Source organism: Dermacentor albipictus, chromosome 5 (assembly GCF_038994185.2).
Source record: "Dermacentor albipictus isolate Rhodes 1998 colony chromosome 5, USDA_Dalb.pri_finalv2, whole genome shotgun sequence".
NCBI lineage: Eukaryota > Metazoa > Arthropoda > Arachnida > Ixodida > Ixodidae > Dermacentor > Dermacentor albipictus.
In genome coordinates, this window is record NC_091825.1 from 59,310,284 (window position 1) to 59,333,140 (window position 22,857).

A 22,857-nucleotide genomic window follows, 5' to 3' on the forward strand; every position below is an offset into this window, starting at 1 on the left:
TCTAATTGCCCTCTATATCAAACAATTTCTGAACATTATATGCAGTCAAACCAGCCTGTAACAAACCTCCATATGAATTAATTCCTTGATATTCTGAAGTTTTTTTATTCGTCGCCGTTACTCCATAGAAGCACATGTAATTGTGACCTCTATGTAACAAAGTGGCGATGGGAGACACCCTGGAAATAACGAACTCCCCCAGCTGACCATCTAGTGATTTTGCCCCAAATTTTGTTATTTTAGCACGAGCAGCAGCCGCATGCATCTCCTGCGGTTGCCTCGCCGATGATGGAGCGCATGTAGTGTCATCACGCTTGGCACGCATGTAGCCCCGGCGACGGTGAGGCTTCCGCAGAGTGCTGCGCCACTGGTGCAGAGAGCAGGGAGGGACGACACAGACGACGCTGGTCTGCATGCGCATTGAGGCACCCCCTGCGTTCCTCGAGCCGGCAATGCAATTCTTACCGCTGTGGCCATGTCCTTCTTTCTTCCCCCTTTCAAGCCTCATCCTGCTGCTAATCCTAAGTAAGGTTGCTGCTGCTTGTTGGTTCCTCGTGGCTGCGTAGGCGCGCCGGCAGCACCACTTCTTGGTTGCTGCAGGAGTCTTTACACTTCACCTTGTTAAGCTGAGACCAGGTGACACAACTAGTAGAAAAGGAACTGTAGCATGAGTGTTCTGTGCTTACTTTCCGTAACTTATAAGTAGTGGTGTCTATTTGTATCTTTGCCATCGTGCCGTTAGCGCCTCGTTTTTGACGCCGTGCAAGCATGCGAGTTGGCTCTGTGTCACTATCGAAGAGATGTCGGATGAGGCACTGGTGGAAAGTGTCCGATATCATAGTGACAATGACGGATCTTCGGAGGTCGATTCATCACATGCTTTGCCTTCCGCAAAAGAAGTGCTGGATGCCATTGACGTTTTGCGCCGCATCTCGGTTCGCTAGACAATGATGGAGCAACATTGTGCTCCTTGATGTTTTACGGGCATTCATTGCTGCCATCCCACACGAATAAGCAACAGAGCAAAATAAGTTTTTTGTCACTTAGTAAATTCATGCTGAAACTGCATATAACAAAGACCTCTTTGTAATTAAAATTTTCTAGCATTTGTCAATTTCAGTATATCCAGGTTTAACTGTAGTTACATTTAGTATATATAGCAAAAGTTACGCTTATGTTGAACAAAAATAGCAGCGACTCCCAATATATCGAATGTAAAGTGGCACAAAAGTGCCTCCAGAAGTTGGCTTCCCTCGTAACGGCAGGGAAACCCGCCAGCACATCCCAAAAGGAGTTTAGCCTGGCGGCGCGGCTCCATTCACCCGCTTTTCCTTCCATGACCACACCATGTCGGGCGAGCCGTCAACACATCCTTGCAAAAAATGGCACTGGCCTGCCTGCAGCACTTGCTCAGACAGCCAATCAGAGGCTCTTGTGCCCTCGTCATGCAACTACAAGTTGTCTCGCTACTTTTCTCGTTCCTTATGTTTGCACCTTGTGGGCCTTCTCACACAGTGTTGCCGTGATGGCTAGCACGAACTGACTGAATTTGCCTTTTGCCATGAAGCTTGAAATCATAAATTGAATTGGGTGCAGGGACAAGTCAGATGCTGCCACAGCATACAAGATTCTAAGGAGCACTTTCAGCGCCATCTTGAAGAATAAAGGGGAATCGGGGCTAAAGTGGACAAGCGACCTGGTGCCCGTGGCACCCAACACGTATGCACGGCCGTGTATATAAGACATTGAGGCAACTGTATACAAGTGGTTCATCTAAAATTGCTTCATATGTGCCGGCCTCTGCTTGCCCAGTGACGATTATGAAAATTCTGAAACTGCCATTGCTGGTGTTGCCGAAGTTTTGGAGCGAGATGCCAGAATTTCCGGAAGCCGTTGACAGATGAACGGTCGACGAGTTTGTAGGTGCGGATGATGGTGTCATGACCACGGGAGAGCCTGAAAACGAAGGCTACACTGCCGACATTATACCGAGCAAAAGTGAAAACGGGTGGAATGAGCAAAGCAACGATGATCCTTTGCCCACATCCTCCGAGGTGTATGGTGCACTTGCACTTTGCCGGTGCTTCTGCGCAAATGTGGAAGGTTGCGGCCTCAGCTGCTCCGACTCTTTAGACAATGTGGAGAAGTGCATGTGTCACAGGCAACGAAATTGCCAAAGCAGAAGAAAATACAGGACTATTTTATGCAAAACTAAGCCAGTTTCATCAATAAAGTGATTTTACAAATGGTATGTGCATTTATGATGTCCGATTCTTTAGCAGGCTTATATTGAATTATGCTATATATCGAACTGATAGGCATTTTTTTGCAAGTTCTATATAGCCGGGTTTGACTGTATATACATACAGAGAAGGCAGAGGTGGTCGGCATAGTGATCACACAAGCAATAATATGGTAGTATCAGGCTTTTGACAAGGAAACTTGTTTTGCTGCCCACTGAAGACTAATATCTTTGTTGATGCGTTGACTCTAACTTGAGGCATCTCTTGTTCAATCACTGATGATTGTGATGAGGTTCTTTGGTTATAGATGTCGCTACTTAGGCATAGCCTGAGTGCGATGTCAGAACACAAAGCCATTTCGGTAGGAAAAATAAAAATCTACATTATACAGCAAAGCACACAGGAAACCAAAACAAGTCTATCCTACTAGCTCACAGTAATAACTCTGAACAAGAAATTCATTATCAGTTCATTCAGTGTCCTGAGAAAGTATCACTTTTCACTTCAGTGGCATCAGGTATCACCCTCCAGTTTGATTTCGTTTTGATTTCCCTCGCCCTCTTAAAACACCATGCATAGGAATACAACAGAGTGCGTCTTCGGTGTCTCGTGCAGCAACGATTCACGCGATGCTTTGCATTAAGTAGATGTTAACAACAATTGAGTCTGTCACACTTTTTTTAGTTATTCAGATCGTACGTCTTCCCGCTTAGTACATTTTTCTCGTATTTTTTTTCTAAAATGTGTGAACGAGGCTTTACTGTACCTTGATGTTCCTTTTGGTGCTTTACCCTTTGAGCAGGACTGGTACCTTTTAACCTATACACCACAAAATGCCTGCTTTGAAAGTTTCAAAGTTGGTATACAATAGAACCCATATATAATGAACTCGATAGTATTGCGAAAAGTGGTTGTCGTATCAGTAGTTCATTATCATGTCAACTCACCCTTGAAAACTCACAAAAATCAACGACGCTTAGGCTGGTGTCAGCAGCTGCGATTTGACACTATTCTGGTCTGAACAATCAGATTTTCAGTATCATCATTTTTGTTTCCAGCACTTTCCCACATCAGCAAGTTTACGTTAAAAATGGAATATAAGAAATGAAGTGCAGCATCATAGCTATTTCAAAATGGCGCCCAACCAGTTTCATTAATCTGCAGTTTCGAAACCACGAGCACACTGCCGACATTTTATCTTCAAGAGCTTGTGATAAATATCTCACTTGTGGTAACAAAGCATTCCAGTTGGCTGGAAGCGGAAACTACTCTGACATGCCAGCACTTTTGCAAAGGTGCCACTACGGCTGCAGCATTGGTCACACGCGTGCCGAGATTTTACGCTTTTTATGTTGCTTCTACTGAAAAAGTGTGAAGTTCAAAAGGGGGAATGGCATCACGAACCGTTATCAACAGCGACATAACTGAAACGTCAACAAACTGCAATCTTCTGATAATGGTGTAACTGCCGACTCTTTGTAACATTGTGTGATAGTGGCACGTCAGGCCGCATTCGCGCCAACTAGAGCCTTGTGAATATCTACAGCAGCGATAAGATGGCAACACTTGAGCAGCCATTGTTACAAATTAGGCCGAATTGTCCAAGTAGCCATAGGGCATGTGGTGCATTATGGAGAACTGCTCAAAAACGGTACTGTCATTGTGGCCCTCAAGATTTCATGCAGTGCTTCTCAAAGAACTGTTCAAAAGCCAGTGCCGCCCTCATGGCCTCTGACTCGGCACCAGTGAACACACCGGTGCTATTTCGGAGGCCACGACCACCTTGTGCTGTACGGCCTTGCCCTGAAGCACGCTGAAACCATGCCTTAGCATGCCATACCTTAGCATGGTTCCATACCCTAGCATGGTTGAGAGGGAGTGACTTTCCTTGTGGCTTTTGGAATTGCTCATTTCGGCAGTCGTGTCTTCATTGTGGTTGGACTGAAATGGAAACCGTGATATGTGTGTTCAATCGGTCGGGCTTTCTTGCTTCGGAACTTCAAGTGCGCCCTCTTTGTACTGCGACCAGGTTTGAAGTGTTTGTTGTAACAGTACAGCACTGTTGAGAATGCTTGTTGTCTCTGGATGCAGTTTCGATAGGCAGGGTCAAAAAATCATAAATGCATTGAAATGTGGTTGTTATAACCTATAAGTTGTTATATCTGGAATCATTACAAGGAAGTTCGACTGTATACCTTGCTTAACGTGCTCATCCACTTAGCTCAGCATAGTGCACACGTATGTCTCTGCGCAGGTCGCAGCTCACCAAAGAGGCCGAGAAGGAGTCTGTGAGTGTATTTCGCTGCAACCTCCGCCAGCTGCTGCTCACCCCTCCGGTCAGGGGTCATGCTGTGCTGGGCATCGACCCCGGGTTCAAGCACGGCTGCAAGCTGGCTGCAGTCTCGGCCAATGGTGGGTCTCCTGCACACGCCCACACCACTGTGTTCACAGGACTGCAACTGTTGCGTTTATTTTCTGGGGAAGGGTTTCTCAATGATGTACCTACTTGTCACGGACATCTTAGCCTACTGAGAGGTTACTATCAACTCCCTTGGGCTATCTTTTCGTATATCTTAAATTGTGATAGCAATTATATGGACACTCCAAGTGCATTTCTGCCATCGCCGTGATGTTCTGCGTAAAGTCCAAACACACTAGCATTGTCCCCGGGCACCATATGTTGTATGTGTGAGTGAAAGCTTGGGAGGGCCAGCCCACAATCACGACTCAATCTTGTTCATGCGAGGGAGAAAGGGAGGGCGAAAGCATGCCCTCTTCTCTTGCATGCCTGGCACGGGGGTAAGGTGAGGGAGGGAGGAAGGGGGGTTTCATTTCACTCCGGCAGATGAGGTTTAGGGTGCAGCTATGCAGGCGCTGTATATTGAAAGCGATCTGCGACATGAGCAAAGTGCGTGCCCGCGCGCACCTGGTCTTCAAAGCGACCTGCGATGTTGGCAAAGTGCACCTAGTGCGAGCAGTTTCGCATGCATTGTGCTTTCAACAGTTCATTTGCATTGAAGCGAGAGACAGCCTGAAGACCAATTTGCTCACTGCTGCTGCCGCAATTCCTCACTCCAGCGTTTTGACAGCGAGTTTCCACAGTCATCGAGCAAAACGTGTTCATGTTTACCTGTGCATGTGTGACACCACACTTATTAGTTCAGTTAGTAAGCAAATGTTTACAAGGTTATACAGCCGATGAAACTACTGTCTTCACATCGTATAGCTGCCTTCTAATTTGCTATCGCAATCGCTGCTTCGCCTTTCAGGCGAAACAGCGACTTTTTAAAACTTACTTTTTGAAAAAACGTTACTTGTGCAGGAAATAGGACATCCTGCTGGAATCACAACTAAGATTGTGCTTTATTCTTTTGTGACAATCTGAAAAAAAATAAGAAACACAGTTAATAGAAAAAGAAAACACCTCCAAACACATTTTTCTTCTTTAAAGAAAACGTACTGCTGAAGATTCTGTTTTTCTTTGAATTTGTGTTCTTAATTATCTTTAGAATGGGTGCCATGGATTACGTCACAGGCCACACAAACAAAAGGCGCCCTTGAAAATCAAAACCTGCCGTCAGCACTTGGAACATAGGGTCTTGCAAATTCTGCATATGCCCTCTAGACTGTGCCACAAAGCCTCACATGCTTTGTGTTTCTCTTGGGTTGATACCGTGGCGTACGTTCTACAACATGCTTGAGAAACACATTAGGTAGCCGTGATACACACCCATGTCATGAAGTGTTTAATTTGCAAGAAGATTTCAAATATGCGTCATATGAACAGACGTAGCAGCAATGAAATGCTGCTGATTCCACACACTTCCATGTTTTTCCTCGTTTTCGTCATTCTGTATTTGAAGCTGTGCTGCCAAAAAACATCCCAGACGATTCCCTTCGTGCTCTGCCCATCATAAGGCTGAGCTTGTGTATATTGCCTTGACCTCAAGACTCTTAATTGTGACCCATCATTGACTGCCTGATCTTGCAAGCCATGCAATGCAGTCATAGTACATTGGCATCTCTCACAACAATATTTCTCTGCTTTTTCTTTTTCTTGAAGCACTGCTTCATCATGATGTCTTACGAAGTCTTGTCGATGGTCATCGCACGTGCGTAAAGTAGGAGAGTGCTAATATCCGAAATTGTTAATGCTGTCAAATAACGTTTTCACTATTCATGTTCAATTTGAAACCTGAATACAGTCAACGTCCACGTCTTGAGACTGCGAAGGGACCGCGAAAACGTCCAAAACATTCTACAATCCGCATTATCAAATGCATTCAGAAAACACACCATTTTATAGGTATTTCTCAGATGGAGAGGGTCAAGGACGGAGTATCACCTTTCACAACTCTGCCAATGCATCTGTGGGGTGACCTTGAAAAGACCCGTTCATAAAAATAAAAAAAAATAAACATCCTACAGCAGGTGCCGTCAATGTTGCCAACGCTATCTTGAGCTGGTTCAATGCTGCCTGTTACTTCCTTAGCGACGCGAAAAAATTGTTGATGCTCTTTTGGATGGTGTTCCACTTGCACACGATTATGTTTGCTTCAATTTCATCCAGGGCCATATCATCGCTGTACACAGATGACAGCATCGTAAGTGCTCATGTCAACTTGGAGCTCGTCGGCTGTGCAAGCTCTGGCTTCTCATCCTTGGGGTCAGAGTTGTCCAAATCCACCATCACTTGACAAACGATTTCATCATCAGTGAACATCGCACAGAGTTTGAGATCTTTGCCAGCGCAGGCGGCAAAGGCAAATCCTTCAAAAGTTATAAAAAGATCATCTACTTGTTGTTCATGATATTCGAAACCATTTGCTTTGAAATTCACAACTCCTTGCCCAGGTCGGCTTGTGACCGGCCACTTTCAACTTGCTTGATGGCAGCGACTTTCTTTTGCATTTTCAGCCTACGATAGGGATTTGTGCACTTCGAAGCCGTGGGTGAAGATCATGAAGGCATAGTCGATGCCATCGCTTTCAGCAGCGAATCCGCTTGATGAAAAGCACAGCGCCAAGCAGCGGGAAGCTTCAAAGCTAATGTCAAAGAGAGTGCAGCACAACATGATCACACAACCTGTCACAAAGCTAACCATAAAACATGGGGATAAACACAAAAGGCTATAGCCATAGCTGCGGCTGCCAACTGATCGGCGAGCAAGAGCACTGGTTTGAGCTTTCAATATGATATGGGGGCCACGGTGCTGTGGCTGGCTACGGCTAGTGGATCGGCATGTGAGAGTGGAGGATTGAGGCTGTGAGATAATCAAAATGGCGCTGATGGATGCCACTTTGGGCCTGTGGTTAGAGGTAAAAAGCCTAAAAAATCAAATGCCAAAGGTTTGAAAACTTCAGACGTTTTGATACACTGGCTCCATGGGGCACCTGACAGTGCTGTGAAGGAGTCCGGAAAATTGGACAGTGACTATATTAGAAAGCTTTTTAAAAATTTCTTGGTAGAATGGGAATACTTGAAACAAATCAAATATATTGCTGGCAGTGCTTGAGATAATGCTGTTCTTTGTATTTGTTTCTGTATAATGTAACAATATGTGCCCGATTTGTGAATAATTTTGTGATAATTTGGTGGCTGCTGGCGGAACTTAGCACGTGAAGTATGCTCCACCACTGGATGGCTAAACTATCTCGTACAGGAAATCTGTGGTAAGGGTGATGGGCTTGTGAACGGCGAGGGCGCACTTGGATTGCAACGAAAGGGGATGCAGGTCATTGCGCAGAGGAGTCTAACTGCAATGTGAATGCTCTTTCCGGCAGGATAGGGTCCAGCGGGCCGATCCACAACAGCAATGTTTGTCCATACGACCTCACTGCGGAAAAATGCCAGCTCCCCACCACATGCCCATGCTATAACATTTTAGCATAGCTCTATGGGCGATCTGCTACCGAAATATGCCCTGGAGTGGGACCCAAGACATTCACAAGTCTTGCAGGCGATTGCCATGACCATGATACCTGCATGCACCGCAGTATACTAAAACGTGCTGCAGTTGAACCATTTATAACAAACTCGATAGTTCTGCAAAAAGTAGTCGTTTTATTGTAGCTTGCTGTACAGTATGTGGACTCGCCCTTCAGGACCCGCAAATATTAAGTACGCTGTAGTCACCAGCAGTTGCGATTCGACACCTCTTTGGTCCAAAACCCTGATTTTCAGTACCACCATTCTTGTTCCCGGCAATTTCCCTCACCTAGCTGCAAGTTTTCATTGAAAACATCACCTGAACAACGAAATATGGTGTCGTACCTCTTTTAAGACAGCGCCCGGTCAGTTTAGATCACCTGCCATTTAAAAACAAAGAGCGCATCTGCCGCCATCTTTTCTTTCGCGAGCTTGTGATATAGTTTACTATCAGTGATATAGTTTACTATCACCGGGACATGAGGGGATTCTGCGTACGGTAGCAAAGCGTTCTAATTGGCTGGAACCCGAAACTACTGTGGCATGCCAGCATTTTGCAAAGGTCTTGCCGTTATGGCTGCAGAATCAGCCATGCATACCGAGACCTGTGAAGTTACATTTCTTTTTACGTCGCTTCAGCCAGAAACGTATGAAGTTCAAAAGGTAGAGCGCCATCGCAAAGTTTATCGGCAATGACCGTTGACGAACCGTGATCTCCTAATAATTTCCTAGTAACGTCTGCTGACTCTTTGCAGCTTTGCGTAACAGGGACATGTTGTTCCGCGTTCATGCTGACTCGGGCAAGCAACGATAAACTAGCAACGCTTGAGCAGCCATTGTCCAAATTGGTCCTAATCGTCCGAACAGCCATAGGGCATGCGGTGCCGCACGGGGAAAGGCAGCGGTAGCAGGAGTGACAACTAGCTCGGGAGCTCTGAAGTTGGTCGTGACACGTGTTATCGCACAGGGCGACATATCGTTTTGATAGCATGGTTTAGTTTAGCTGTTTAAGAAGAAGATGTCTTTTTCTTGTTTTGTGTGAGTTGGCAGTTTTATTTTGTCGCAACAAATTTAGAGCCTCCTGCAAACAGCACTCATTCCAGATTTGGAGCATTCGGCCTGGTCACAGTGCTGCTAGTTTGCTTTCAGACTCTCTGCACAGAGCTGAATTCCATTACAAGTGGTTCGACCAATTTCCAAGTCGTGCAGGTACACTAATACAAGTAGTGACATTGCTTAAAAGAAAAGCCTCACCAAATTTCGGAAACCCGTTGGAAGAAACGCAACTTGGTCCGATTGCTTATTTTGTTCTCACGTTTCACTGGAGTGCGAGAATTCTTATGGGTGGTGGGCATCTGCTGTGCTCCCAAGCCTGGACCCTACCTCGAACACTGCGTACTGCGAGCACGAACAAGCACCAGTGATCAGACACGAATTACCTTATCACACGTATTAGCTAACTTTAAAGAGAAAGGCACACCGCAGCTCAAAAATGGAACTCTCATTTGTTTTTATCCTAAGACACACTGACCAAGTAACGTTAGTTTTCAGCTTCACCACAAAGCATCCGTAGTTAGCTTCTGAGAGCAAGACAGACGTTATTGCGTATTTATTGTGAGATACTATATGTGTGCTATACTATAACACAAGTCGCAGTGCGGAATTGCCTCTGAAGGTTGAAAACCATCAAGGATCATACCTGTACCAGTGGAGCAACTCCGCGAACAAGTGCTTGCACCTTTCGGACACCTGCTATGCACAAACACCGTCGTTTTTTTTTTAAACCTCCAGCTCCCTTGAAAGGCTCTTTGTCCTTAAAAATATAAGGTCTGATGCATCTCGCTAGGCAGGCCGGACATTGATATGTTACACATGAATCTGAAAAAATTCAGCAATATTAAAATAGAGCTCTTGCAGAACCCTTGTAGACAACGTAACAAAATCACGTAAGATATAAATTGACATATCGAATTTGCCCACTTTGAATGATCTAAAGGATGTCATTTACAGAACCGTGATATGTGTTCTTAATGCAGAGCTATTAATTTATAAACTTCGTGCGTCTGTTTTTTTTCGAACTTTCAAATTTCTGAAAATTTGGTTCACAAAATTCAGGCCTTAAATCGAAATTCCGCTTCCGACAGTCTCTAGAATTTAGCTTTCTCTCTCAAATGCAACAAATTTCATTAAAATCGGTCCAGTGGTTATCTCAGAAAAGTACTTTTGCATTTTACAGGTATTTTAATAGGGCTGCGTTGGAGTTGGGCCCGAGTTAAAGCTTCCTCTTAAGCGCACATCACCAGCAACACATGCTCTATAAAATAGTGTGTGCGTGCGTGCTTGTGTGTGTGTGTGTGTGTGTGTGTGTGTGTGTGTGTGTGTGTGTTTGTGTCATAGATTTCTTCATTCCCTGTCTTCCTGTCTCGGCCTAATTTAATTTCTTTTGTGACTCCCTGTCCTTGGCCCCATACAGGAAGTCTTCTTCAGTACGCTGTCATCTACCCTCACAGTGGCAACAAGGGCCCAGCTGCAAATATCTTGAGGCAGATGGTCCTCACACACAAGTAAGTCACTTGGCCTGCCAGTTACAAGATTGAAGGTGTGGCTGACAATAAATATCTGTATGAATTTTATTTCTTTATTTGACAGCCATTGATCCAGCAACTATGCTATGGAGCCTCAATTCCCCAAGAGTGTGACAAATAATTAATTTTAATGCCGCTTAACTCGACCAGTTCAAAAACTGGGCCAGTGCAGCTTCAGACGTGAGAAAGTAGACTCTGTAAACCATCAATACCTGTAGTGGCAGTCTTGTGGCACCTGATATCACTGACACATATACTCACTGCAGCCGTGCTGGTGAAAGCAGAGTCCATTCACCACTCGGAAGCACAAGAAGGGAGAGTGTGTACTTCGGTGTTACGCATACACTTGTTTTTTCCATCTTGTATTAATGTTAAAAAGACACAATTGTGGCTCTTATGCATAGGTCAGAGTTCCCGCTGCCCTTAGCGACCACCTGCGTAGCGACATGACATTTCACTCTCGAATAGTTGCGCTTATGCAGTGTTGTACTTTAAAATTTTCCTGTTGCTTTTCATTCCGTGGGTATTAGCACTTACATTTAGGTGCACGTAATGAGCTGCAGTTGGTCAAGATTAATCCGAAGCTCCGCCCACTACAGTGTCCCCTCATACCTCGTTTGTTGCTTTGAGATGCTAAACCTAATAATTCGATTTATTCACAAATCTCTTGGAAAAGAACTGTTCGAGATCTTTTCAATAATACCGGGCAATTTTTTTTTTAATACGTGTACAGAATTTTTAAAAATCACCTGTGGTAGATAGCAGATAGTCGGATTACTAAAAGAGGCGGACATTACTTGCATGGTAAATCAAAGTGCATATTCTACGAATCAACAAAAGAGCACTGATAAAATATTTCATTAAATACTGTACAGCATGTATTGCAATTTAAGAATTGTAGCCGGTGAGTTTGCGAGGCGTAGTCACTTGGGACAAATTTTCTAGATGACACCAGTTTTGATGGGTTCATTCCCAAAGTGTGCGACGAAATATTACATGGGTGTTCCAGTTATTTCTGCCCTTCATTGCATAAAGTGGTGTCTAGTTAAAAAGGTAAGTGGAATGAGAGTGCATTTTTACCACAAGTTCTGTGGTGCAAACCAGTGCCATCCCCAGAATTTGTTTCAAGTGAATAGGCCTTGCAACCTTGTCGTCTACAATTCATGAATTTCAATATGTGCTGTAAAGTAAGTCATTTAGAAGTTAGTTAGTATTTGTTTTTTCATTGGTTCATTAAGCATCTCAACTTGTGCAGGTGATGTCTGCCGCTTTTAGTAATCCAGCTCAAGGAATACAATTATGCTATCCACATCATGTGATTTGCAAAAATTCTGTATAGTTAAAAAAAAATAAACCCCTGTATGTGAGCAACAATAGAGCATGTGTACAAGGTCTCAAGGTTCCTAATTTTATTGCAATAGCAATTATATGGACACCCAACGTGATATTTCCGTCATCGTTGTAATGTTCTCTATGCAGTCCAAATGCGATAATATTGTGGCCGCGCGCCTTATGCAGCAGGCGCAAGCGAAAGCTTGTGAGGGTGTTCCAAGAAGTATGCTGCCAGCCGTGAGACTTTTGCGCCCGCTGAGTAAATGCAAAGTTAGTTTTGTGACGGATTGCTCGACGCTACAAAAAGAGACCAATGTACGTCTACAATTGGCGTCGGGAATGAGAGGCCACCGTACAGTTTATTGCAAGGATGGCGGCTGTGAACAACTTTGATGCCATCCCGTGCACTTGCTTTAGTTTGTGAGGTGGTTTGTCGGCTTTCGAAGTGCCACACGGCTGCTGCAACTAGATCTATGTCGATTTGGGACCAAACCATAACTTTAGTTGCCGGTGGCCGGTGAAGCAGTGCCGATTAGGCCTAATGGCCTAGGTAGTGTGACCGTGACGAAAATTTGCTGCTGGCCAATGTGGTAACAGGCCTCCAGCCGTCACAAAATGCTTGCTGCCAGTATGCTCGTATGGGTGGCTTATCGGTTATCTGTCCCAAGATCGTGCGTGTGAGTTAGGTAGACGGCTGTTGAAGTGCCATGAAGTTTGGTGCTACGTATCCAACACGATCTGCGTGCCTATCGGTGGCTAATCGGTCCGAGCTTCACACTTTACGAAATATGCGCCACTTTTGTTGCCGTCCCGTCTGTCTGCATCTCATTATCATTTCGATCGGTCCTGTCAACTTGGACCTTGTACCGACATAGGGAGACCCGGCAGATGCGGCACCGATCCCCGCATCGGATCGACATCGGGGAGTGCTCACAGTGGCAGTCCTCTACCGCGTCAGCCTGTGCAGTCTGCCCGCAGCACGCTCGGTGTTCCTTGCACCGAAAATGAAGTGAAACGCGAGACTGGGTGGCATCAAGCACGAGGGGCTCCGTGGCGTACATGACATCTGGCACTGCACGTGTGCCTGCACCAAATACCGTGTAAACTCGTGTAAGGGCTGCACCTCAGTTCGGCCCTTATCCGATGGTTTTCATTCTTAGCTTTCTGGTAATCTCGGTTGCATGACAATTTTCCTCTCATGAAACTTCATGCGCCTTGTAGATTTACAGTAGAACCTCGTTGATACGATCCTGTTACATACGATTTCCCAGTGCCAGCATTTGTAACCGAGAACACAAAAAATGAACCAATACAATTGCACTTCTTTTTTACCGGTTCATATGTTGCCGAAATACTATCTTTCAGCACCAACATTCAGCACATCAAACAGCAATTGTATGATACGTTTTCCTGCAACTAGATTCCATGTAAGCAATAAAAGGCCGAGGGCAAGCATGATCTAGAAAAGTAGCCGCCTGCCACAGCTGCTTTCCCACAATACTCACCTGTCTGTCTCGCGTGAAAGCACTGACACATACTCAGTTTCCTGGTGTGCTACCAGCAAATCACCTCCTGCGTCATTTCAAAACCACATTCCTAGTTATTGCGTCCTATCCTACTGCAATGTGGGGTGTGTGTTGTTGGAAGCTTACTACATGCTTTTAATAGCTGATAAGCCAATCACACCGTTTACTGCTGCAGGAGGTGCAAAGTGGGCGTCATGTTTTGCTGTGGCCGCATTGTAAGCGTTATATTCCGGTGTCGTCCAACAGCTTAATTTTGTTTTTGGTTGCCCCTCCTCGTTTTAAAACTGCACCATAGGAAGACAACAATGTGCGTTTCGGGTGCTAAATCGGCACCATAAATAGTTTCCACCGAAATGCACTGCTCGACGAAGGTGCCGGCCCAGGTAAAACTTGTGGAGCGCGAACATAAACTTGCCAGAGCTGCAAAAACGAAAATGCCCATCTCGGGCCCCACCAGCTCGGCGCATGTCGGTGTTTCTTGCTGCAATGATTTGTAGAACATTTCATATTATGCAAATGCCAACTGCAGCTGAGTCTGGCAAACTTTTTATAGACTTGGGATCGTACATTTTCCCAGTTACTACGTTTTTTTCTTGTTTTCTTCCAAAACATATATGAATAGGTTTCTGTGGTATATAGGGCTGATTATGCCAAATGACATGTACAGCTGTGTGTCTGCCACGGTGTATTCTCAGGTTGTCACTGACGGCAGTTTGTCCACCCTCATAATGCCTTGCGCTTTGTAATACGTCTTCTGGTAGTACTTGAGTGAAGCACGCTTGAAACTGCCTGCAGGCATTTTATGCTTTGAGTGCACGGTGCAGCTGCGACCTGGTGGCCTTGGGCAATGGCACGGCCTGTCGGGAGACGGAGGCCTTCCTCTCGGAGCTCATCTCCCAAGGCTGCTTTGAGCCGATCAAGCTCAAGTACTGGTGAGCATGCAACATGTCGGCTTGCTTCGGTCTAGCAGCACACTTTCTTGAACAAGGACGAAACCATAGTACAGGCAATGGAAAGCACTGGCTAAATGCCAAGTCATGTGCATAATCATTGCTGTTGCCGTGTGCCATGCCCATGTCATGGCATTGTATGTACCAGAAATTGTCCTTGTCTGTTCTGTGGTTTTCCCATGGAAGTCACGCTGTTATACTTTGAATCTTGCAGACTCGACTAGACCAATCTTTGAAGGCTGCTTGCTGCATGCTTTGTCAATCAATGTGTACTTTAGCATAACAGTGCTAATGGTGCCTCTGCACGGAATAGGTTTGACTGGAGGCATTGATGGGTTCACCAAGAGAAAGTGCTACATCAACTTAGACAGGTAGAAAATTCTTTAAAAAGGTATATTTATATTTCAGTGATGGAAAAAGAATTCGAAATGAGTGGAAAGGCCATAGATTTTGAATTAATGCTCGAACAGTGGTGGTGGTGCTTTCACTGTGACATTACTAATTCTACTGTTACCATTTTTTGTGCAGGGAGGGGCTCAAAAGATGCCAGCTAGAGTCATTGCGCATTCTGGAGTACAGTGTAGTTTGTTTTTTGTTTTTTGTTTTCCTAATTAGTGATTAGTTTGGTGAAGGCGCTGTTGAAACCTGTGTGATGGCAGGATAGCTGACACAAAAGTTTCAAGGTGGTGTCGTCAACCATGCATAGTTTCTGCATAGTTTCTGGCTTAACAAGCTTTCTTTCGTAGTAACAGTTGCATATTTGGTATTACAGAAATGTAATTTGCCACTCATACCTAGTAACGTAATATTTCTGTTAAGGGTCCCTTCAAACGATTGTGTGAAGACCTTATAACCGCTGTTAATAACGCTGTAGCGTACAGCCTATATACTGTTAGTAGAGCTAGCTATTGGCCATGAAATCGAGCGGAGTCGCCGCCTGGCAGACACTGGCTAACCACGGTAGTGTGGATGGCACGTAGCGTCGTCTGCTAGCCACTACTTGTTCACATGTGCGTGCATGGTGCATGTATCCCTTAATGTCTGGTTGTTGCGTGGTTGTAGCACAGTCGATGTAGAGACCCATTTGGCTTTGCACAGTAGTGATCGCGCTGCAATAATATCAGTGACTGAACGCGATCATTGCATCCTTCATTTGTCACAATAATTCAAATTTTATTGTGATTATGATTCAAGCACTTCACAAAAAACTCTTGGCATTTTTTAGTGCTGCTAAGTGGAAAAAAAGAGACATAAAAAACAAAAATGTGTGTGAAGTAACATGGCCATCCTGCCACTGTGCTGTTACCCATACTAGCTCCATAGTAGTACCTTACTTAATTATCTCGTAGTATTAGCCAAAGTATCGAAAAAGAAGTAAAAGGTAGCTATGTATTTGAGGAAGCAGCTAAGTAAAGTCGCAATGACCAGCTGCTTTAACTTCATTGTGCAGTAATACACAGGCATTTTTATAACCAGTTAAATAATAGCAAAAAGTTCAGTTTCACAACAGCAGCTCCAACAGAATAGGGTGAACACAAGCCGAACACAAATAAGAAGCAGTATAGATGTACAAAAACAGGAACTGTGTTTTGCACTCCTTTCATGTATAGTACGAACGTTCAGTGCGTGTTGTGCAAAAATGTGGAACTGGAGGGCATTATACCATCAGTTCACTGCAGTCGGCACGTTTTATTACCAAAAAATTGGCCGAAATTGCTGTCCCGAATTGCTCACAGCGAAGCGCTGCCGTGTAAATTTCAATGCCTGCAGCTGACCGCCCATCCACACCGGGGCTGCAATGTTGCTTTCACCTAAATGCCCAATCTCACGGACAATAGTACTTGTATAGTATAGCAACACATGAAAGCTGCGGTCGATAATGAGCCAGGCTTGGTTGTCACTGTGTATGTGTGTTTGATTCACCAAGTTCACCAGCATTGACAGTTATCGCCAGACAATGCTGTTGTACTACAGTCGACTCTCCTTACAGCGGGCCCTGATAATCCAACAAAAAACATCCATTTTAGCTGAAGTCCGTAATATCCGAAACGCCTCGTTTCCGAAACTTTTGTCACAATGTGTAATAAGCTGATTGCAAAGAGTGAGTGATGAACATCCAAAGTAAAAAACAAACAAAAAAAGCTGCAGTTTTGCCCGAAAGGCGAAGCATAGATTTCAGTAGCAAATTAAGCAAGTGCAGCAGCAGCAGCGAGCAAATTGACCTTCGTGCTGTCTCTCGCTTCATCGTAAACTAAACGTCGAAAGCACAGTGCATACGAAGCTACTGGCGCTGGGCGCACTTGATCCACATCGTAGATCGCTTTCAAGATACAGCAACAGCGTCGTAAGCAGCAGCCGCCGGGGTAGGACCCCCTCACCCCCCACCCCTTGCCTGTTTTCGGCATGTTTCCGCCCCTCCTTCCTCTCTTACGTGCGTGATATTGAGCCGCGATCGTCGGTTGACCCTTGCAAGTCAGTTGTCAGCGTGTGTCGACATGACAAAAGTAAGTTTTATACGCCCGATTTTGAAAAAAAAAAATGCTGGTAATTTCATCCGCTGTAGCTGATATTCCATTGTAGTGCGGTCCGCTAAAAGCGAACTCCGTTGCTATAATAAAATGGGTAAAACAAACTAAGGTTGAAATGTGGTCCGTTATATCCGAAAGTCTGTTGTACACAGGTCTGTTGTAACGAGCGTAGGCTTACTGGAACTTGCTCTCCTTCTTTTTTAACTTAAAAAGAATCTTCTGCATTACTGCTGCTTTGTTTTCACTCGGATAGCACAACAACATTGCATTTTATATAGTACTTAACAATGCGAGAAAAAAATAGATTAAACTAGTTTTATTTTGTGCACGTGAAAATATACGTAGGAATAAGTGGGACAGGGAGTTCGATGGGCGATGTGTTGGTGAAAAGAGTGTGTGAGAACAGCTTGGAATTGGGGTAGGGGGGGGGGGGACGTGGGATTTTTTTTCATTAAAACACTGGCATCGGGGAGCAAGTGATGACCATTGAATTTTTTACATGCTTTTTGCACCATGCACTCAAGAAAGAATGAAAACCTGATAGCTTGTCTATAAGTGTGCAACTGAAACCAACGTTGATGCAGCACAGTCGAAGAGAGCGGGGTCTCCGTGTACTCAGTGACCAAGGATGCGGAAGCAGAGCTTCCAGGCCTTGACCCAAACATTCGCAGCGCTGGTGAGCTCATAGTTCTTTTTTTTGTCATGTTACAGTGGTGCAGATTGAGCCAGTGTATGAGTAAGGTGTGATGGTGCATTTAAAGTTCACACTTTTGGTGAATACTTGTTGGTTACAACACTGGCTGCTTGGCAGAATCTTAATCACTATAGTCATGGTGCATAGGGGATGTGCACGTATCATCTGCATGGAGGGAAAGGACTCGGTAAGTAAGCTGACATGAGACTGGCAACACAGAACCATATCACCTAAGGAGATTAGAAAGAGGCACACTAGAGATGTCTCACACATGGAGCTTCATGTAGGCCAATGCAAGTAATCGATATGAACAGTTGTAATGCACATAGCATGTACATTGTGCTGTGATTGTTTGCCACAGTAAACACCTTAAAAGCCCCACAGTTTGATGCTGTTGAAAAAAAATGCATAGCAAAACAGTGGACACAGGGGATGACACGAAGATAAATGGCGCTTGCAACAGAGTGCTAGCGCAGAACCGGAGGCACAATCTAGTGTTAATTAATGGCAGCTTTGATGTATCTTTTAATGTCGCTAATCCCACTTGCTGTCTCGGAGGTGCAGTGTCAGGCTCCTTAAGGAACGTTCAGATCACGTGCATAGTTCTAGGTACAAGTCACCCTCTGTAAGCGCCCAGACGAATCAACGTCATTCCACAGTTTCAGTTCAATGTGAGCCTTCCTTTTTCCACGCCGTGCAACAGTGTTAACTGAGTGTTACACTCACAGTGTTAACTTTTAAACCCAATAGCTTTCTTTGGCTCTTTCGGATGTTTTTGTGGCCGCTGGTACGAGGATGTTAGGTTAGACTTGCGTGCGACAAGGCAAAGAAACACTCCCAGGGAAAGGATGCATGCTCTTGGGGAAGTGAGTGTCGAGGATGAACCAGAGGAAGGAGGAGAGGAGGCTGTCACTCGCCCATTCGTTGCATGTTTTGCTGGCCACCTGGCGGTGGCCAGCCCATCGTGGACGATGCGACAGATGAGAATCTGTGATGGATTCTTGACCATGAAGTACATATACACTGCAGACCCATGCAAGTGTTCTGTTGAACTCTGACAGTGTTGACACCGACACACCAGGGAGAGCAGGAAGTGGGCACATTCGCTCTTCATGGCTGTCTCAAAGGAACTCCGGAAAGGGGAGGGAAGGTGCTGAGGGAAATGGTGCGTGCTCTCGGATAACAGAGGTGCTGGGAAAAAAAGCGGGGAGGGGTATTGTCGCTTGCTCAATCATTTGTCCATTCGTTCGAGCTATTCAGTTATATTGACAATCATCGTTGATGGTTTCTGTATAATTTTTTTTTTCTTTTAAGCTCTGCAAGCATTAATCAGTCTAGTGTCTCCTTCACGTCCTTGACTGCTTCATCATTGGCTCTATGTAGTTTCATTGAAGTGCATTTTCTAGAAATAACACATGAGACTCTTTAACAAGAAGGCAACTTTCCTTGCGACAATCTGTAGCTGCCATTCGTACCAGTGTCCCATCACAGGCATAAGGTTCATTCCAATGAAACGAGACCAATCGTATTCACTCATCAATTGCTGCTCCCATGTCCAAGTCTCAGTATGCCATGCTGATGGATACATTGTTCATTACCTTCAGTTGAAGCAGCTGTTCATGGTACTTTATTGAGATTCTGCTCCCAGGCAAATGCAATACTTTATTTACTACAAGCTTCTCCAGTCAAAGGGAATGCCTTCTGAATAACCTCGCTGCCCTATGCTTTTGTGTGCTTGTAAAGAACCACAGTAAATCGAAAGTTATCTTGAGCACCCCTGCCCCGTCCCCTCGTTTTCCTCTCTGTACTACTAGGCATTCTTCACAGCCTAAGTGTTGCTTTATTGAGGTAAATCTTTTAAATCTATCAATTAATCAATCAACGAACCTTTATTCTCTTTCCTATGGTGTCTCTCACTCCCGCCGTGTATCAACAATACTTAAGGTAGCGTGTAGAGCAGTCTTTTTATGACACTTAAAGGCCAACCGCAATGAAATTTTTAGCTGCACAAAAAAAAAAGCATCGTTTCAGATTGCTCAGGTACGAAGCAGCCTCCGTGCAAAATTTTGTTTTGCAATTCAAGTAAACATGTCACAAAAGGCTTGCATAAGTAGGCGTTTTCGATGCCGCAGTTTTTAAAGATGCCGCCATTACTGCTTGCAGGAAGTGGCACATGACTAAGAGCATGCAGCTCCTCACCATGACCTCTCAGATTAGCGCTACCCGCGGCATCCAGAGTTGCGCTGAAATAACTCGGAGGCAACGTGCTGGGATTGCATCATACCCGCCAACCACCAGCTTGTTGTTTGCTTAGGTGCTATTTAAAGGCTGCTAATAACAAAATCGGACAATTACCGGCCCCACAGCTTTGCAGAGATTGTTTTAGAAGCAATTAAGCAAAAGCGAAATTTCATTGCAGTTGGCCTTTAAAGTGGCGGGATGCTGCCATTTTTCAAATTGTGTTTGCAGTGGGCATTGCACGAAGGTTGCAGGACCCCCTGCTGGAGTACGTGAAAGTTGAACCCAAGCACCTCGGAGTTGGTATGTACCAGGTGAGCACGTACGGCCGTTTCAGCTCGGCCATTACACTGGAAATGCTTTAGCTCTCAAAGGGCTGCGACATGTTTCTCAATGAAGGGGCCATTTTTCTGAAGTCTGCAGCTGTGCCTCCCGTCTTGTCACTGCAAATATATGCATGTGGTATCGTATGGAGTTGCTGCAGTTATCGGGAGGGTTAGAAATTGGGTGCAAGCAGATTGACACATACAATATTGATAAATAGTAGATAGTAAAATTGAAGTTGAGATACACAAAGAGAAGTGGAGTTTGCCATTTCGTCTATAACGTGCAGAACAGGTGACCAGTGGTCTAGTGGAGTTTGGCATTTAATGCTATGTGAAGAACAAATGACCAGTGGTCAACGAGAGCGCTAGAGTGGATACTACAAAGGGGAAAGGTGTAGTTTTGAGGGGGGCAGAGGAAACAGAAGGATTGATGAGTTTGTTGTTGGGCCATTTAGTAAATAGTAGTCACGAAACAGAAAAAATTATGCAGATCCCATGTGCTGTGGAAATCAGTGTAAGCAAAGCTTTCTGTACTGTTTGTATTCATTGATGATAATTGATGGTGATGCTTACGGCAAATGTTTAAGTTTATCAGCGTTTAGTGCAGTAATAGAGTGCTAATAGAGTGATAGAGGAAGCTTTAGCTCAAACTCCGACGTGGCCTATTCAAATACATGTACTAAAACGCAGAAGCTCTTTTCTGAAATAACCTCTGGACCGATTTTAATGAAATTTGTTGCATTTGAGAGAGAAAGTTAAATTATAGTGACTGGTGGAAGTGGAATATTGATTTAAGGCCTGAATTTTGTTAAAAGAGTTTTTCAAATTTGAAAGTTAGAAAAATATAGAAGCTCGACGTTTAGAAATTAATAGCTCTGCATCAAGAACAGATATCGCAGTTCCGTAAACAGCATCCATTGGATCATTCAAAATGGACAAATTCTATTTGTCAATTTATATCTTACATGAATTTGTTACGTTGTGTACAAGGGTTCTGCAAAAGTTTTATTTCCACATTAACAAATGTTTTCAGATTCAGGTGTACCATATTAATTTTGTCCGCTTCAGATGGACTATGAGATGCGATTCACACAATTGTGATATCATTTTTTTATTGCTGTGCTACAAAATTGTAAACTTGCTAGTTCTATTTTCCGAAAACTTGTGATTTTTGCCAATTTTTAAGAAAGTATTGATGACCAAAATAAAGAATTCAAAATAAACAGTCACTGGATCTTAAGCTTTTTTTTTAAATGCAACAAACCTCGTCAAATTTGGTGCAGTAATTGCTGAAAAAAACGAATTCTCCTTTTACATGTATTTAATAGGAGCACCCAAGCTAAAGCTTCCTCTTAAGAGGAAGCTTTAGCTCAGGCCCTATTCCGACGCGGCCTATTCAAATACATATAAAATGCAAAAACGTTTTTCTGAGATAACCCCTGGACCGATATTAATGAAATTCGCTGTATTTGAGAGAAAAGTTAAGTTCTAGTGTCTGTTGAACCGAAATTTCGATTTAGGCCTTGAATTTTTTTTAAAGATTTTTCAACAATTCAGAGGTTTGAAAAATGTAGAAGCACAAAGTTTATAAATTAATAGCTCTGCATCAAGAACAGATATCGCGGTTCTGTAAACGGCACCCATTAGACCATTGGAAGCGGACAAATTTGATATGTGGTTTTATATCTTACGTGAATTGGTTATATTGTGTACAAGAGTTCTGCAAAAGCTGTATTTTTACATTACTACTTTTTTTTTATCTTCGTGTGTGACATATCAATTTTGCCCACTTTAGATGTACTATTAGGTGCAATTCACAGAATTGTGATATCAGTTTTCGTTGCCGAGTTAAAGCTGTAAACATGATAGTTTTGTTTTCTGAAAATTTTCAATTTTTGTCAATTTTTAAGAAAAAATTTACAACCAAAATAAAAAATTCGAAACCAACAGTCATTAGAGTTAAAATTTTTCTTTTAAATGCAACAAACCTCGCCAAATATGGTGCAGTGGTTGCCGAGAAAAACGAATTCTCCTTTTACTACATGTATTCAGATAGGAGCACCCGAGCTAAAGCTTCCTCTTAAGCGTTACTTACGTGTACCACTTGCGTCTGTCTATGCAGTACACAGAACACACAGTGAGACATGTTTGCTTGAGGCTTTAGACGACATTGTTTATAGCCTGCGAGAAGGTTAGCACTGTCTTTGCCTCACACCGCACAGCACATCATGGCAGAAGTGTTAAACTTACATTAATTGTGGAGCTTTACATGCCAAGCCCACAATCTGATTATGAGGCAGGCAGCAGTGGGGCACTCCGTTTTAATTTTAATCGCCTGGGATGGTTTAACGTTCAGCTAAATCTGATTACACAAGCGTTTTTGCATTTCGCCCTCGTCGAAATGCAGCTCCTATTGTCAGGATCAATCCCACAACCTCAAGCAATGCCATTGCCATAAAATTAGTGTGGCGGGTACAGGAGCATTGACTTAATCGGCAGCCATTGGT

At 44.0% G+C, this 22,857-nt stretch overlaps 1 protein-coding gene across 3 annotated transcripts in view; it reads left to right on the top strand.

Moving 5' to 3' along the window:
- Positions 1-22,857, top strand: part of LOC135911202 (S1 RNA-binding domain-containing protein 1) — a 100,496-nt gene that overhangs the window by 45,341 nt on the left and 32,298 nt on the right. For all 3 annotated transcript variants that reach the window (XM_065443404.2, XM_065443403.2, XM_065443406.2), the window contains exons 11-15: positions 4,498-4,655; positions 10,645-10,735; positions 14,439-14,546; positions 17,677-17,768; positions 20,256-20,338. In XM_065443404.2, the coding sequence (XP_065299476.2) occupies positions 4,498-4,655; positions 10,645-10,735; positions 14,439-14,546; positions 17,677-17,768; positions 20,256-20,338 (532 nt within the window). The remainder of the gene's footprint in view (positions 1-4,497; positions 4,656-10,644; positions 10,736-14,438; positions 14,547-17,676; positions 17,769-20,255; positions 20,339-22,857) is intronic.